Source organism: Ranitomeya variabilis, chromosome 4, assembly GCF_051348905.1.
Source record: "Ranitomeya variabilis isolate aRanVar5 chromosome 4, aRanVar5.hap1, whole genome shotgun sequence".
NCBI lineage: Eukaryota > Metazoa > Chordata > Amphibia > Anura > Dendrobatidae > Ranitomeya > Ranitomeya variabilis.
This window is the reverse complement of record NC_135235.1, coordinates 563,387,310-563,404,640: the sequence shown is the minus strand read 5'-3', so window position 1 is coordinate 563,404,640 and position 17,331 is coordinate 563,387,310. Positions and strand designations below refer to the sequence as shown.

At 45.9% G+C, this 17,331-nt stretch overlaps 1 protein-coding gene across 2 annotated transcripts in view; it reads left to right on the top strand.

The window, feature by feature from the left end:
• Window positions 1–17,331, top strand: part of LOC143765774 (serine/threonine-protein phosphatase 4 regulatory subunit 1-like) — a 105,597-nt gene that overhangs the window by 37,780 nt on the left and 50,486 nt on the right. For both annotated transcript variants that reach the window (XM_077252799.1, XM_077252798.1), the window contains exons 6-7: window positions 5,099–5,245; window positions 5,433–5,540. In XM_077252799.1, coding sequence (XP_077108914.1) covers window positions 5,099–5,245; window positions 5,433–5,540 — 255 coding nt within the window. The remainder of the gene's footprint in view (window positions 1–5,098; window positions 5,246–5,432; window positions 5,541–17,331) is intronic.

Genomic DNA, 17,331 nt, shown 5'->3' with positions numbered 1-17,331 from the left:
GTTAGGGGTAGAGTTAGGGTTAGGGTTTGGATCCCTTTATCACCTTGATAGTGGTGGGTGGCTTTTCAGTGTGTTTTCTGTTTTTTTCGATAAAAATGCATGCGTTTTTAACGCAAACAAACGCATGTGCTTAAAAACGCAAGAAAATACTGCAGGTTGTATTTCTGAAAATGAACGCATGCAGAAAAAAACCGCATGCGTTTGAAAACGCGACCAAACGCGTACAAAAAAACCGCATGCGTTTTCAATGTTAAATATAGGGAAAAAACGCATGCGTTTTTTTGTGCAAAAAACGCTGCAGACAAAAACGGAAGTGTGAAACCAGCGACGCTTTTTATAGCAAAAAAGTTTTTGCGTCTCCACATTTTGAGACCTATAATTTTTCCACATTTGCTCCACAGAGTCATGTGAGGTCTTGTTTTTTGCGGGACGAGTTGACGTTTTTATTGGTAACATTTTCGGACACGTGACCGTTTTTGATCGCTTTTTATTCCGATTTTTGTGAGGCAGAATGACCAAAAACCTGCTATTCATGAATTTCTTTTGGGAGAGGCGTTTATACCGTTCCGGGTTTGGTAAAATTGATAAAGCAGTTTTATTCGTCGGGTCAGTATGATTACAGCGATATCTCATTTATATCATTTTTTTTATGTTTTGGCGCTTTTATACGATAAAAACTATTTTATAGAAAAAATAATTATTTTGGTATCGCTTTATTCTCAGGACTATAACTTTTTTATTTTTTTGCTGATGATGCTGTATGGCGGCTTGTTTTTTGCGGGACAAGATGACGTTTTCAGCGGTACCATGGATATTTATATCAGTCTTTTTGATCGCGTGTTATTCCACTTTTTGTTCGGCGGTATGGTAATAAAGCGTTGTTTTTTGCCTCGTTTTTTTTTTTTTTTTCTTACGGTGTTTACTGAAGGGGTTAACTAGTGTGGCAGTTTTATAGGTTGGGTCGTTACGGACGTGGCAATACTAAATATGTGTACTTTTATTGTTTTTTTTTTTTAATTTAGATAAAGAAATGTATTTATGGGAATAATATTTTTTTTTTTTTTTCATTATTTTGGAATTTTTTTTTTATTTTTTTTTACACATTTGGAAATTTTTTTTTTTACTTTTTTACTTTGCCCCAGGGGGGGACAATACAGATCGGTGATCTGCCAGTTCGCATAGTACTCTGACAGATCACCGATCTGCGAGAAGTGCAGGCTGCTTCACAGTGCCTGCTCTGAGCAGGCGTCTGTGAAGGCACCTCCCTCCCTGCAGGACCCGGATCCGCGGCCATCTTGGATCCGGGTCTGGAGCAGGCAGGGAGGGAGGTAAGACCCTCGCAGCAACGCAATCACATCGCGTTGCTGCGGGGGGCTCAGGGAAGCCCGCAGGGAGCCCTCTCCCTGCGCGATGCTTCCCTGCATCGCCGGCACATCGCGATCATGTTTGATCGCGGTGTGCCGGGGGCGGTCCGTGACCGCTCCTGGCACATAGTGCCGGATGTCGGCTGCGATATGCAGCTGACACCCGGCCGCGATCGGCCGCGCTCCCCCCGTGAGCGCGGCCGATCGGCTATGACGTACTATCCCGTCGGCGGTCATACGGGCCCACCCCACCTCGACGGGATAGTACGTCAAATGTCGGGAAGGGGTTAATTCTTCCATGAAGAGATATCATTGGCCTGGCGGATCTCTACAAAATAGCAGCCCAGATCATCACAGAACCTCCACCATGTTTTACGGTTGGGAGAAGGCAGTCTGGATGGAATGCTGCTTTCGGCTGTCTCCAAATGTGCACTCAGCCGGAGGTCGGAAATAGGGTAAACGATGATTCGTCTGAGAATATCACATGTTTCCACTGCTCGTGGGACCAATTCTGGAGGTTTCTACACCACTCTAAAAGCTTGGAAACATTTGTCATTGAGAGCAGCGGTTTTCTAATTGCAGCTCTTCTGTGCAATCCAGATTTGTGCAGCTCCCGACGAACAGTTTTCGTGGAAACTGGGTTCTGTAGGTGTTCATTGAGCTCAGCAGTGATTTTCGGAGCTGTGGTCTTGCGATCCTCTCTCACAATTCGCTTTAGAGTCCGACGGTCTCTCTGTCAACTTTGACTTTCGGTCGGACCTGTACTTTGCTGGGGATGTTTTTCCTTCTCTTTCAAACGCAGTCATTACTTTGGAGACAGTACCTCTTGACACGCCAAGCATTCGGGCACTTTCTGTTACACTAGCGTCTGCCATACAAGCACCAACAGTTTGGCCTCTTTGAAAATCCAAGAGGTCTGCCGTTGGTATCAGGTTCTCATCAATATTCTTACAATTATGCAAAACAAACAGTTAATTTACATACACATATCACAACACAAATAATCAACTACAAAACATTACCATATGTCACGGTTTGCATGTTTATCACATGTTCGAAGATTATGATACCAAAACGTTAGGTGTTTCCATTATTTTGTCCAACCCCTGTATACAGGTCCTTCTCAAAAAATTAGCATATAGTGTTAAATTTCATTATTTACCATAATGTAATGATAACAATTAAACTTTCATATATTATAGATTCATTATCCACCAACTGAAATTTGTCAGGTCTTTTATTGTTTTAATACTGATGATTTTGGCATACAACTCCTGAAAACCCCAAAAACCTGTCTCAATAAATTAGCATATCAAGAAAAGGTTCTCTAAATGACCTATTACCCTAATCTTCTGAATCAACTAATTAACTCTAAACACATGCAAAAGATACCTGAGGCTTTTAAAAACTCCCTGCCTGGTTCATTACTCAAAACCCCCATCATGGGTAAGACTAGCGACCTGACAGATGTCAAGAAGGCCATCATTGACACCCTCAAGCAAGAGGGTAAGACCCAGAAAGAAATTTCTCAACAAATAGGCTGTTCCCAGAGTGCTGTATCAAGGCACCTCAATGGTAAGTCTGTTGGAAGGAAACAATGTGGCAGAAAACGCTGTACAACGAGAAGAGGTGACCGGACCCTGAGGAAGATTGTGGACTGAGTCTGGTGTGGAAACATCCAGAGCCACCGTGCACAGGCGTGTGCAGGAAATGGGCTACAGGTGCCGCATTCCCCAGGTAAAGCCACTTTTGAACCATAAACAGCGGCAGAAGCGCCTGACCTGGGCTACAGAGAAGCAGCACTGGACTGTTGCTAAGTGGTCCCAAGTACTTTTTTCTGATGAAAGCAAATTTTGCATGTCATTCGGAAATCAAGGTGCCAGAGTCTGGAGGAAGACTGGGGAGAAGGAAATGCCAAAATGCCTGAAGTCCAGTGTCAAGTACCCACAGTCAGTGATGGTGTGGGGTGCCATGTCAGCTGCTGGTGTTGGTCCACTGTGTTTCATCAAGGGCAGGGTCAATGCAGCTAGCTATCAGGAGATTTTGGAGCACTTCATGCTTCCATCGGCTGAAATGCTTTATGGAGATGAAGATTTCATTTTCCAGCACGACCTGGCACCTGCTCACAGTGCCAAAACCACTGGTAAATGGTTTACTGACCATGGTATTACTGTGCTCAATTGGCCTGCCAACTCTCCTGACCTGATCCCCATAGAGAATCTGTGGGATATTGTGAAGAGAAAGTTGAGAGACGCAAGACCCAACACTCTGGATGAGCTTAAGGCCGCTATTGAAGCATCCTGGGCCTCCATAACATCTCAGCAGTGTCACAGGCTGATTGCCTCCATGCCACGCCGCATTGAAGCAGTCATTTCTGCCAAAGGATTCCTGACCAAGTATTGAGTGCATAACTGAACATTATTATTTGATGGTTTTTTTGTTTGTTATTAAAAAACACTTTTATTTGATTGGACGGGTGAAATATGCTAATTTATTGAGACAGGTTTTTTGGGTTTTCAGGAGTTGTATGCCAAAATCATCAGTATTAAAACAATAAAAGACCTGACAAATTTCAGTTGGTGGATAATGAATCTATAATATATGAAAGTTTAATTGTAATCATTACATTATGGTAAATAATGAAATTTAACACTATATGCTAATTTTTTGAGAAGGACCTGTATATCTTTCATTTATGGGTAATGCAGGTCATAGAAAGTGGACTAAAATGATGCCTCAATATCTACAGTCTGATAGTCTAGCGAAATCCACATATTTCTCAATATGTAAATTAGCTGTTAAGAGCTACAGGCTGGACATGGATCTCAATGAGAATCTGTGCCTCAAACTTGTGTGAGACCTGTAATGACTGACGGTCTGCTCCCCTGATCTATGTGTCTCCCGCTTGTGGAGGCAGATTCTCAGGGAGACCTATATCCGGCCCGCAGATCTTAACAGTTAATTTACATATTTTAAAAAAAATGTGGAATTCTCAGGAATAAGTTATCATGTTATCTACTTTTCTATGACCTGCATCTCCATATAGATGGCTTAAGAGAGTTGATCTGATGGACAGATTCCTTCTAACCCTTCATGTGCTTCACAGGAATGAATGTAATCTAGGGGGTCAATTGGCCATGATTGGTGCTAACACCGATCCTTGCCGATGTGGCAGGGGGTCAGCTGTAGTATATATTTAACATCCGCTGCATTTTCACCATCACCTACAATTTTCTATTTCTCAGGTCAATAATAATGCATATTGGTGATCTTTCCCTGCAAACTGACAGCTGATACATGATGTCCATGAATTGTGCATTATGTATCAGACGCTGGCTATGATTTCAGCCAGCTATGTTTGACTTTGAAACATTGCAGCATTTTAGATGAAACCATACTTTAAACGCTGCCTGTTACCAAGCTGCATGGGAGGCTATTTGGACAGGCCTGTCCTCGGCCACTTCTCCCCACCTGTTACTCTAGAGTGATGGGCCTCTTTGCATTTGTGCATAGTCGGAGACCTGTCATTCAAGGAGAGCGGGCTGGTAGAAACCACCAGGTACTTTCCTTCCGCCAAGTCTCCTGTGGTGCTCCATCCATGGTGGCTATTAAACTTTGTTTCTTTGAAACACGTAGCCTTTTTAGAAAATCCGTTACCTTTCGCAGCATTGGTATCGCATAACATGTGTACGCAGCAAATTAGTCTGCTTCTGCTCCTTTTGTCTCTACCACAGGTAAGAAAAGCGAGCCAGGAATCTCTACTGATCCTTCTAGAGCAAGACCTGATCGACCAGCGCGATCTGGAGAACAAAGTCTGCCCCATTCTGCTGGAGCTCTCTGCTCCTGACAATGATGACGAATACAAAGTGGAAGCTGTGAATGTGAGTAAAAGGGCAGGAATTGGGAAACTCTTGCACCTACGTGTTTACACAGGCACCTGCCATCCACACAGGTCTCATAGACCTGACCACATTCCTGACCTGCCCTGAGCTTTACATAACCTGCATGACTCAACTTATGCACACACGTGTGTCATGTCCGCCTGCATAACTTCTCTCTCTCCCGCAGATTATCTGTAAAATGATTTCCATGCTCGGCAGGCAGACAGTAGAGCAGATGTTACTTCCACGATTTTGCGATCTCTGCAGCGACAGCAAGTTGTTCCAAGTCCGTAAGGTACGGCAATGTCAGTGTTTGTAGCCGGGAGCCAATTCTGAGCTCACAGTATCCAAACCCACACAGTATGAGTAATGCCGGACCATTGAGGCGAGTTTTGTGTGGTACAGGGACCCCAAAGCAAACTCCAAAGTGGCCCTTGCTGATACATATGGCTTGCGTTTCCTTTATGCCTAGCAGGAAATAAAGCATTAAAACAGCAAATTTAAGTGGTCAAGAATCCCAATTACCAATATACCTGCTTTCAGAGTGTGGTTTTTTTTAAACGTTTATCTATTCCAGAACGCACAGCTTAGAAGGGAACATTGGTTGTGACCTGATGACCTTTTTATAGTGACCTACATTGCACAGGCCACCATACTGTTCAGGTTTTTTTCTCCGTTCACTCGACTGTTGTGTGCCTCTATGTGTAAATCTACTTTGCACGTCAAGTATGGAGCTCCACATACCATTAGTCTTGTTATCATAAGGACAGATATCTGATAGACCCTATATATTTTTTTCAGTTTGGATCTATTGTGCAAATGTGACACCTAGTCATGGCTTTCATTGCAAACATTAGCCATGGTGCCAGTGTAATCATAACCGTAGAAATGGATATGTCACATAAAAGTACACTATCTTCTGATAATTTGGTGCAATCAGCTCATGGCCTGTGGTGGCACTATAATAATAATCTTTATTTTTATATAACGCTAACATATTCCACAGCGCTTTACAGGTTGCACACATTATCATCGCTGTCCCCGTTGGGGCTCACAATCTAAATTCCCTATCAGTATGTCTTTGGAATGTGGGAGGAAATCGGAGAACCCGGAGAGAACATACAAACTCTTTGCAGATGTTGTCCTTGGTGGGGTTTGAACCCAAGACTCCAGCGCTGCAAGGCTGCAGTGCTAACCACTGAGCCACCGTGCTACCCCTACAGAGAAACTGATGACAACGTGCCCACCTCCATGAGTTTTTTATGGTTGCAGTGCCCTAACCTTATATGAATACAACTGCTACCACATTGCACTCGTCAGTGACCAGAAGAGGGTGTAAGTTGCCGGCCTCATGAGTAGTCCAGGTTCTTCTACAAGAGATAATATCTCAGCATAGAACATACAATATATGCCCATGCACAGCTGTCGGGTTGCTTGTGAGCAATCTTTTGAACACTGATTCAAATGATACCTAGGTTGATGAAATCCTTCTTGTGGTTGTTTAGTCTGTGTTTGCAATTTTTAGATTATGGGATGCTTGTGTTTCAGGGTGGCCTGTGTGTGTGTGTGTGTGTGTGTGTGTGTGTGTGTGTGTGTGTGTGTGTGTGTGTGTGTGTGTGTGTGTGTGTGGGGGGGGGGGGGGTGTCTTTATTTAGTGCCATGGCCTCATCGTCATCATTCTGCGCTTAAATGACAGGTCACTGAACCTTAATACTGCGTTTGCGCATTTATGCGCATGCGCTGCCCACTGTGTGCCGCCATGTTGTTGGAGTAAATTTTTCTTTTTTTTTTTTTTTTTTTTTTTTTTTTTTAGACCACATTATTAAATGTGCAGGCACAATATTTAAAATAGGAGGCAGGTCACTGAAAGTTCGGTTAACTGTCATTTAAGCCCAAAATGATGACGATGAGGCCAGAGCAAAAAAAAAAGACCTGCCTGTAGGCCCGCCTTGAAGCACCGGCATATCATTAAATCAAAACTGCATGCGCAGATTAAACAACAACCACAAGACAGATTTCTTCAACCCTGGTATCATTTTAATTAGTGTAACAGCGCCAACCTGACAATGCCTGTAGTTTACTTAGCAAAATCCTGATGACAGGTTTGCTTTAAGTCAGGGGTCTCAAGCTGCATTCCTCGAGGGCCGCAAACCATACTTGTTTTCAAGATTTCCTTAGCATTGCACAATGTACTGGAATCCTTATGTGTGTAGGTGATTAAATTATCACCTGTGCAGCACAAGAAAATCCTGAAAACATGACCTGTTTGCAGCCCTTGAGGAATGCAGTTTGAGACCTCTGCTTTAAGTAGTATAAAATAATTTAAAAATTATATGAACCCTTTAAGGCCATGTTCACACTTTGCGGTTTTTACCGCGGAACCGCCGCGATTTTGATGCTGCGGGTCCGCAGCAGTTTCCATAGCGTTTCCATTTACATGGAAACCCTATGGAAACCGCAAACCGCTGTGCACATGCTGCGGGAAAAAACGCGCAGAAACGCAGCGGTTTAAAACCCGCAGCATGTCACTTCTTTGTGCAGAATCGCAGCGATTCTGCACCCATAGGAATGCATTGAACCGCTTACTTCCCGCATGGGGCTGTGCCCACGTTGCAGGAAGTAAGCGGATAATGTGCGGGTGGTACCCGGGGTGGAGACTCTCCTCCAGGCCCTGGGAACCATATTTGGGGTAAAAAAAAGAATAAAAATAAAAAAATAATGTTATACTCACCTCTCAGCGCTGCACGTGGCCGGCTGGTCAGAGTTGCTGTGCGAACAGGACCTGCGGTGACGTCGCGGTCACATGACCGTGACGTCGCGGTCACATGACCGTGACGTCGTGGTCACATAACCGTGACGTCACGAAGGGTCCTTCTCGCACATCATCTTTGGAACCGGACCGCCGGGTGCAGCGCCGAGGAGATCCGGACATCAGAGGGTGAGTATATAACCAATTTTTATTATTTTTAACATTACTATTGATGCTGCATATTGCTGCATATGCAGCATCAATAGTATAGGCGGAAACCGCGGAACAAACCGCGATAAATCTGCAGGGATAACCGCAGCGGTTTTGCCCTGCAGATTTATCAAATCCGCTGCGGGAGAACCCGCAGAGGTCACCCGCAAAGTGTGAACATGGCCTAAAGGTTTTGGACATTTTTGGCATGTAGGTTGTAACCTACTCACAGTTTCACACTTTTTTCTTGTGGACGCGTAACCACCGGTAATGTATTCTGGATGTTGGGTCTGTGTGTCCTGGATTCAGTTGTCATCTGTAGCTCTCATTTATCAGCACAGCTTCATTCCTGGAGTGATTTTCCTTCCTGCAGCTTTTGAAGTATAATGTTCTGTCTGTAATATGTAAAGCCTTATGGAGCTGCCTTCCCTTATACCTTGAATGCTTACCCTCTTTTCTCTTTCCATGTACAGTGACTTGGAAAAGTATTCACCCCTTTTGGCTTTCTTTTTTATTTTTAATCAAATATATTTTTATTGAACATAACAAAACTTAGAGCAGATATTACATAACAATACTCGTTTTACAATATTGTAGTAAATTCCCCCCCCCCTTTCCTTAACCCCCCATGGAGACCTTTCCCAGTGCAAACAACGCTTCATCCATTATTAACAATTATCCAACAATATTACAGTTTACCGTGAGTTTTGCGCTACAATAGTACAAACAGGTGTTACTCTAATTGATCACCCCTTTTGGCTTTTACCTATTTTGTTAAATTGTAACCTGTGTTTAAATATTTTTGTAATCTGATTTGTGTGTGATGCATCAGCACTAAATAGTCTATGTTTGTGAAGTGAGAAAAATATAGGCATAAATTAAATTTATGGGATCAAATAACTAAAACTTTGCATGTGCAAAGGCCACAGATGCTGCAACACCATTAACCCCTTTCTGACCTCGGACGGGATAGTACGTCCGAGGTCAGAACCCCCGCTTTGATGTGGGCTCCGGCGGTGAGCCCGCATCAAAGCCGAGACATGTCAGCTGTTTTGAACAGCTGACATGTGCCCGAAATCGCGATTCACCCACCGCTATTAACTAGTTAAATGCCGCTATCAAACGCAGACAGCGGCATTTAACCAGCGCTTCCGACCGGGCGGCTGGAAATGAGCGCATCGCTGACCCCCGTCACATGATCGGGGGTCAGCGATGCTTCTGAATAGTAACCATAGAGGTCCTTGAGACCTCTATGGTTACTGATCCCCGGTAGCTGTGAGCGCCACCCTGTGGTCGGCGCTCATAGCACACCTGCATTTCTGCTGCATAGCAGCGATCTGATGATCGCTGCTATGTAGCAGAGTCGATCGGGTTGTGCCAGCTTCTAGCCTATTGAAGCATGGCAAAAGTAAAAAAAAATGTGAAAAAAATAAAAAAAATAAAAGTTTAAATCACCCCCCTTTCACCCCATTCAAAATAAATCAATAAAAAAACAAACCTACACATTTGCTATCGCCGCGTTCAGAATCGCCCGATCTATCAATTAAAAAAAGCATTAACCTGATCGCTAAACAGCGTAGCGATAAAAAAATTTGAAACGCCAGAATTACGTTTTTTTGGTCGCCGCGACATTGCATTAAAATGCAGTAACGGGCGATCAAAAGAACGTATCTGCACCGAAATGGTATCATTAAAAACGCCAGCTCGGCACGCAAAAAATAAGCCCTCAACCAACCCCAGATCATGAAAAATAGAGACGCTACGGGTATCGGAAAATGGCACAAATTTTATTTTTTTTTTTAGCAAAGTTTGGAATTTTTTTTCACCACTTAAATAAAAAATAACTTAGTCAAGTTAGGTGTCTATGAACTCGTAATGACCTGGAGAATCATAATGGCAGGTCAGTTTTAGCATTTAGTGAAGCTAGCAAAAAAGCCAAACAACAAGTGTGGGACTGCACTTTTTTTGCAATTTCACCGCACTTGGAATTTTTTTCCCGTTTTCTAGTACACGACATGCTAAAACCAATGATGTCGTTCAAAAGTACAACTTGTTTCGCAAAAAATAAGCCCTCACATGGCAATATTGACAGAAAAATAAAAAAGTTATGGCTCTGGGAAGGAGGAGAGCGAAAAACGGAAAATCCCAAGGTCATGAAGAGGTTAAGCAAGAGGCACCACTAACCAAACAACACCATGAAGACCAAGGAGATCTTCAAACAAGTCAGGGACAAAGTTGGCAAAGAAAAACAAGTCAGGGTTGGGTTATAAAAAATAAATAAACATCCCAATCTCTGATGATCCTATGAGCACCATCAAATCTCATTATCATCAAATGGAAAGAACGTGGTACCACAACAAACCTGCCTGAGTTCCCAAGCAGAGACTGGAGTATCTGTCCATACGAAAACCATAAGCCATACACTCCAAAGAGGTTGCTTTTATGGAAGAGTGGGCAGAAATAAGCCTTTACTTACACACAAAAATCGTAAGGTGTCACGCTCACGCCCTGACTGGTGGGCGTGAGCTCGGGAGTTTGTGGCCCCACTGTGCCACAAACCAGACTACCCTGGAAGGGGCGTGACTATGACAGCTGCCTGGGTTTTCACTGGAGCCTCTGATGGTGAGGTCAGGCTTGTGCAGCAGGCAGCTGCCAGGTGCTACTCCAGGGTGGTGTCTGGCTGTGGCTGCTGATCCCACTTGGGAAACAGGAACACCAGGATTGGTGCGGGCATCAGGCAGGACTGGCAGAAGAGCACGGCTGAAACTCAGACGAGTAGGCTGGCACGGCTGAGACACAGGGCTGGCAGAGACTAGGCAGAGAACACAGGGCTGGCAGGCACGGCAGAGAACACAGGGCTGGCAGGCACGGCAGAGAACACAGGGCTGGCAGGCACGGCAGAGAACACAGGGCTGGCCGGCACGGCAGAGAACACAGGGCTGGCCGGCACGGCAGAGAACACAGGGCTGGCCGGCACGGCAGAGAACACAGGGCAGGTTGGTGTGTATGAAGGAACAGGTAGGGACCTGTTCACACAGGAGGTGCAGGTATGGATATGTAGTATGAATGAACAGGTAGGGACTTGTTCACACTGGAGGTGCAGGTACGGAAACAAGTCAAAAGGAAAGGAGAATGAAGGAACAGGTTGGGACCTGTTCACACAGGAAGAGAACCGCAAGGCTGCGGATAGGAGCGGTAGAGCAGCAAGAGATGGCGTAGCAACAAAAGCTAAGCAGAGCAGAACCACAAGGAATGCGGAGAGGAGCTGCAGCAAGAGATTACTGCAGAAGCTAAGCAGAGCGGAGCCACAAGGAATGTGGAGAGGAGCTGCAGCAAGAGGTTTCTGCAGCAGCAGAGCAGAACCGCAAGGAATGCGGAGAGGAGCTGCAGCAAGAGATTACTGCAGCAGCAGAAGATAAGCAGAGTAGAAAGGAGCAGGAGTGCGGAGCAGAGGTAAAGCCACAAAGGTACAGAGCAGGCAGAGCCGCAAGAGTGCGGAGCATAAGCAGACTGAGAACACAAGGAAAGACACAACAGGGAAGGAAGCCACAGACAAGGAGACCGAGATAAGACTAAGTTCAGACAAGGAAATGGAACAAGACAAGGTACAAGAACAAAGACACAGGGACCAGGATATTCTGCCTCCTGGAGGGTGGACAACAAGATCAAGGCAACAACACTGAGAAAAGCCTCTAGAGAGGGAGTAACACAGAGCAAGGCCTGGCAAACTCAGAAGCTAAACAAAAAAGGAGCTAACACATTGCACAGGCCCAGTCCACTGGGTGGAGCTGCACTAAATACTGGAGGCCTCTTGGTAATTGGTCGGGAACAGATTAGACAGGTGCACCTGATTCCTATAAGAACCAGAGAGTTCAGGCGCCGCCCCCCTATGCACACAGCTGGGAAGCATGCAGAGAACAGAGACACAGAATATGGAGCTGGCAAGAAACAGAAACCACATCATGGCCTGGAGCAGTGGGTAAGATAGTGTGTGAGATGAGAGGCCATGCCGTGATACCAGCAGAGTTGTTACATAAGGCTTTTTTTGAGTTTGCCAAGAGATATGTGGGAGACTCCCCAAATATATGGAGGAAGGTCCTGTGGTCAGATGAGACCAAAGTTGAACTTTATTTATCACTTCATTGGTCACAGTAACCATGGGTACATGTTGCTATCGCTAGGAGGCTGATAAAAAAGAGTTGCTTCCTCCTCAGCAGGGGACATCCACTGATTGGCACAAAGCTCTGCAGTTTTAGCTTAGTGTCAGTAAGGCTACTTTCACACTTGCGTTTTTCAGCTTCCGTCACAATCCGTTGATTTTTTGAGAATGCAGTATCCTCCAAAAGAATTTTGCAGGATTTTTCTGCACGTCGGAAAATCGGTCAGCGACCCATCATGCTCTGCCCGTCGTCGCTATAATGGAAGCCTATGGACGCAGGATCCATCGCTGACCGTCACACACAGGAATCCAGCGACGTATCACGTTTTTCCCCTCTGAGCATGCCCGGAAGGATTTTCAAATCCAAGAAAAAGTCTCTCTCTCGATCTCTCTGTCTCGTCCCCGGACATATGAATTCCCGGCAATTTCTCCATTGAAATTGTGGCACGGTACAAACAATGCATCCGTCATTACACTGGATGCGTCACACTCGTTTTTCACAATTTTCGTAACGTGCGTCGACACGTCAATTTAGTGCACAACGACGTACAGCAGACGACGCATGTGAAAGAAGCCTAAGAGGCAGACCTGGATCTGATCCCAGATCTGTCGTTTTCTCCTTGTTTGGGTGTTATTAATCTTTTTGCTTTGCGTTTTCATATTCTTCTCAGGGTAACAGAAGGTACAACTTCTCATCCTGTTTTCCCAAAATATGCAACCGAGAGAGCAGTGTGGTGCATCCACATCATACCCTCTCTGGTCTGCGAAGCAGGACCTTACACCATGACACTTGGGGCATGTGCACACGTAAGAATTTCTTGCAGAAAATTCCTGAAGAAAACCGGACATTTTCTGCAAGAAAACCGCATGCGGTTTTTTCGAGTTTTTACCGCATTTTTTGCGTGTTTTTTTCCGGAGCTTTCCCAATGCATTATATAGCAGGAAAAAAACGCATCATGTGCACAAAAATTGCAGAATGCATTCTAAATGATAGGATGCATATGTATGCGTTTTTTCTGTGTTTTTATTGCGTTTTTATAGCGAAAAACCACAACGTGTGCACACAGCCTTAAAGCGTGTCTCAGAGTGACTCGTGGTGACAGTCCCTTGCCTTTTCCACACCCCAGCTCTCTCCTCGGAGTCGTGGTGGGAGGAAGACGGTGGTCACTCCTCAGTGGCCCTCCCCTTCTTAGCGTTGACAGTTTTCTGCACCATCTGGGTCCACAACGGTGTGGGAAGGAGGACATCCGTCTTTTATAGTGATCCCCCTTCTCACCTGGGGGCTCCTGATGCCGTCCTCTGAATTGAGAAGAGGCAGTCAGGACCTCGACCAGACAGGTACCATCCCTCCCTTCTTCTCCAGTTACTCATCAAGGCAGTGAGGGGGGATCTACAAAGATTATGGATGCTTCATCTTCTTTCCCCTTACATCACGCGTTCTTTCCTACTCGCAGACATCCAAGAAAAATGTACTCCCCAACTTCAGGCGTCCACTTCCCCTGTACATGCCCTCCCTCGTGCGTGCCAGCCAATCAGTGTGAGTGCTCACGCGCTTTCTCTCCTGCCTATGGGAACACTTGACTCCTCCTACAGCATCGGCCAATCAGCACACGAGGGTTTTTGCACGTGCTTTCACTCCTATGGGAGCGCTTGTCTTCTCTTCCCACAGCATGGGCTTTTTCAGCATGCCGTGTCTAAGCCCCTCCCCTTCCTTCTCTTCAGCTTGGTGATATTGCAGCTTCACAGTGTCGTTCCCACAGGACCTGCCTTCTGTCCAAGAGGCACATAGAATCTCGGTCTACCAGGACCGAGTAGGCTCTGAACAGGCTGTTCTTTCCTTCTAGGCTTAGCCCTCAGCAGCCCCCCTCAGCACCAGGCCTCTACATATGCCCAGACCTAGGGAGCCTCGCTAACGCCTGTGCCCTCTGTTAAAAGAAGTGGCCCACGGGTCATGCCTTGGCCTTCTGGCCAGATTGCACCCCCTTCCACCATGCAAGCCTCACAGGAGCCCCCTGCCGCCCCCAGGATGAGAGCACAACCCCTCTTCCAGAGTGGGCTATCGCTATTTCTCAATCAGTAACTGACCTAACCAAGGTATCCCAGTCCCTGCTGTAGGTCCTTCAACGTTTACCTAACCTGTCAGCCACCACCAGTGCTCCGATCATTCCTCCGGACAAATCGCAGGCACCCATCTGTCACACTCAGCATAGCAGGTCAAAGATAATGTCCAAGAAGCGGACACCCTCCAGTTCTTCATCTGGTTCCCCATCTCCCTCTGTATCCTCCAGGATACCCTCAGTGTCCCACTCCTCCTCCCCTGAAGTGACTCCATGGTCTGACCTTCATTCACTGTCAGAATCTGATCCCGACACGGACCAAGCTTCCAATCTCCAGGATATTGTCGACAGCCTCTCTACCGTCAATCAGACCCTTAATTTAAAGAAGAGGGGTGTCCTGCCCCAAATCACTCTCTCATTCAAAAAGGCAAAACGCCCTCGACGGGTGTTTTCTTATCATAAGGAGTTTGAGGGAATCTTTACAAAAGAGTGGGAATGCCAGGAAACGCATTTCCCAGGTAGAAGGCAGTTGGATATCTTATATCCTTTTGGTCCCGATCTCCCTAGCAAATGGACAGAATTCCTGACCGTGGACCCGTCAGTCTTACTCCTGTCATTTCCTGATGGCTCCTCTCTTAAGGACACCACTGACAGACAGATTGAGGCCCTTGCCAAGTCCGGCTTTCAGACTGCTAGTACATCTCTAGGTCCCACCTTTGTTTTCACATGGGTAGCCAAGTCGGTTTCCGCTTGGGAAAAGCTCCTTCAGCAGGGCATTTTATCAGCGGCCTTGTCAAACGCACTGGCCGATCTGGCAAAATCAGATTGGCCACACAGGTAAATATCTACTCGCCGCGTCTCTTGACCCTGCCAACTGTTCCAACCGTGGTACCAACAATATTGTAGCTATATGCAGAATCCTCTGGCTCAAGGTCTGGAATGCAGACCCGACATCCAAAAAGTGACTTGCCAATCTCCCCTTTCAGGGATCAAGACTCTGGGTCTAAACTGGATCAGCTTATCTCCAACTCCAGCGATAATAAGAGTACCTCTCTTCCCCAGCCTAAGCCTAAACGTCCGTTCACCATGAGATGTTCTATACAGTTTCATCCCTTTCATAATTTCTTTTTCTCTGGGACCTACTCCCAGTGAGATCGGTCCCCGGCCTGGCAAGAGAGGAGGAAGCAGTCCTATAAACCCGCCCCATCATGGCGCTTTAAGGGCCGCTGTGCCAAACCCTCTGGTGCCCGATCCAATAGGTTCTCTTCTGCATGATGGTTCACCCCCACCTGGGTGATCTGGTGGCCTAAGAGCAGCATGAGACGTACTCTGGAGAAGGTGGTACCTGTACTGACCGCAGACCCTGAACTTAACACCGCAACTAGAAGTAGCCGTGGAATGTATCTATCACTCCCTAGACATCTCGACACAGCCGGAGGACTAATTACCCCTAGAGATAGAAAAGGGAAAACTATCTTGCCTCAGAGAAAATCCCCAAAGGATAGACAGCCCCCCACAAATATTGACTGTGAGAGGAGAGGGAAAAAACATACACAGACTGAAAACAGAATTTAGCAAAGGAGGCCACTTCTAGCTAAATAGAAAGGATAGGACAGAGTACTATGCGGTCAGTAGTAAAACACTAGAAAATATCCACCACAGAAAATACAAAATCTCCACAGCTAACTAAAGATATGGAGGGTATATCTGCATCTCCAGAGATACCAGCTTGGCTAAACAAATCCTTATACTGACCAAGCTGGACAAGACAAAAACATGGAAAAGAACTGAACAATAAGGCCACAGCATGTGGACAGCAAAAAATCAAGGCCAGAACTTATCTTTGTTGAAATGAACAGCAAAGCAGGAGGGACCAGGCAGGGATGTGAATCCTCCAGGAACAATGGACAACTGGCACTGACTAAAGGGTCAAGCAAGACTAAATAGCCCAGTCAGAATTGCAGAAAGTGAACACACCCGATAAATGCTGCGATTCAGAGACAGCAGCGCTACCACTTACAACCACCGGAGGGAGCCCAAGAGCAGAATTCACAACAGTACCCCCCCCCCCCCCCCTTGAGGAGGGGTCACCGAACCCTCACCAGAGCCCCCAGGCCGATCCGGACGAGCCAAATGAAAGGCACGAACCAAATCCTCAGCATGAACATCGGAGGCAACAACCCAAGAATTATCCTCCTGGCCATAACCCTTCCATTTGACAAGATACTGAAGCTTCCGCCTCGAAAAACGAGAATCCAAAATCTTCTCAACCACATACTCCAACTCCCCATCAATCAACACCGGGGCAGGAGGATCAACAGAGGGAACAACGGGCACCACATATTTCTGCAACAAAGATCTATGAAAAACATTATGGATGGAAAAAGAGGCTGGAAGGGCCAAACGAAAAGACACTGGATTGATAATCTCAGAAATCCTATAAGGGCCAATAAACCGAGGCTTAAACTTGGGGGAAGAAACCTTCATAGGAACATGACGGGAAGACAACCAGACCAAATCCCCAACCCGAGGCCAGGAACCAACACACCGACGACGATTAGCAAAACGCTGAGCCCCCTCCTGAGACAACACCAAATTGTCAACAACATGAGCCCAAATTTGCTGCAACCTGTCAACCACAGAGTCCACCCCAGGACAATCAGAAGGCTCAACCTGCCCCGAAGAAAAACGAGGATGAAAACCAGAGTTACAAAAGAAGGGTGAAACCAAGGTAGCAGAACTAGCCCGATTATTAAGGGCAAACTCGGCCAATGGCAAGAAAGCCACCCAATCATCCTGATCAGCAGACACAAAGCATCTCAAATAAGTTTCCAAAGTCTGATTAGTTCGCTCGGTTTGGCCATTTGCCTGAGGATGAAATGCGGAAGAAAAAGACAAATCAATGCCCAGC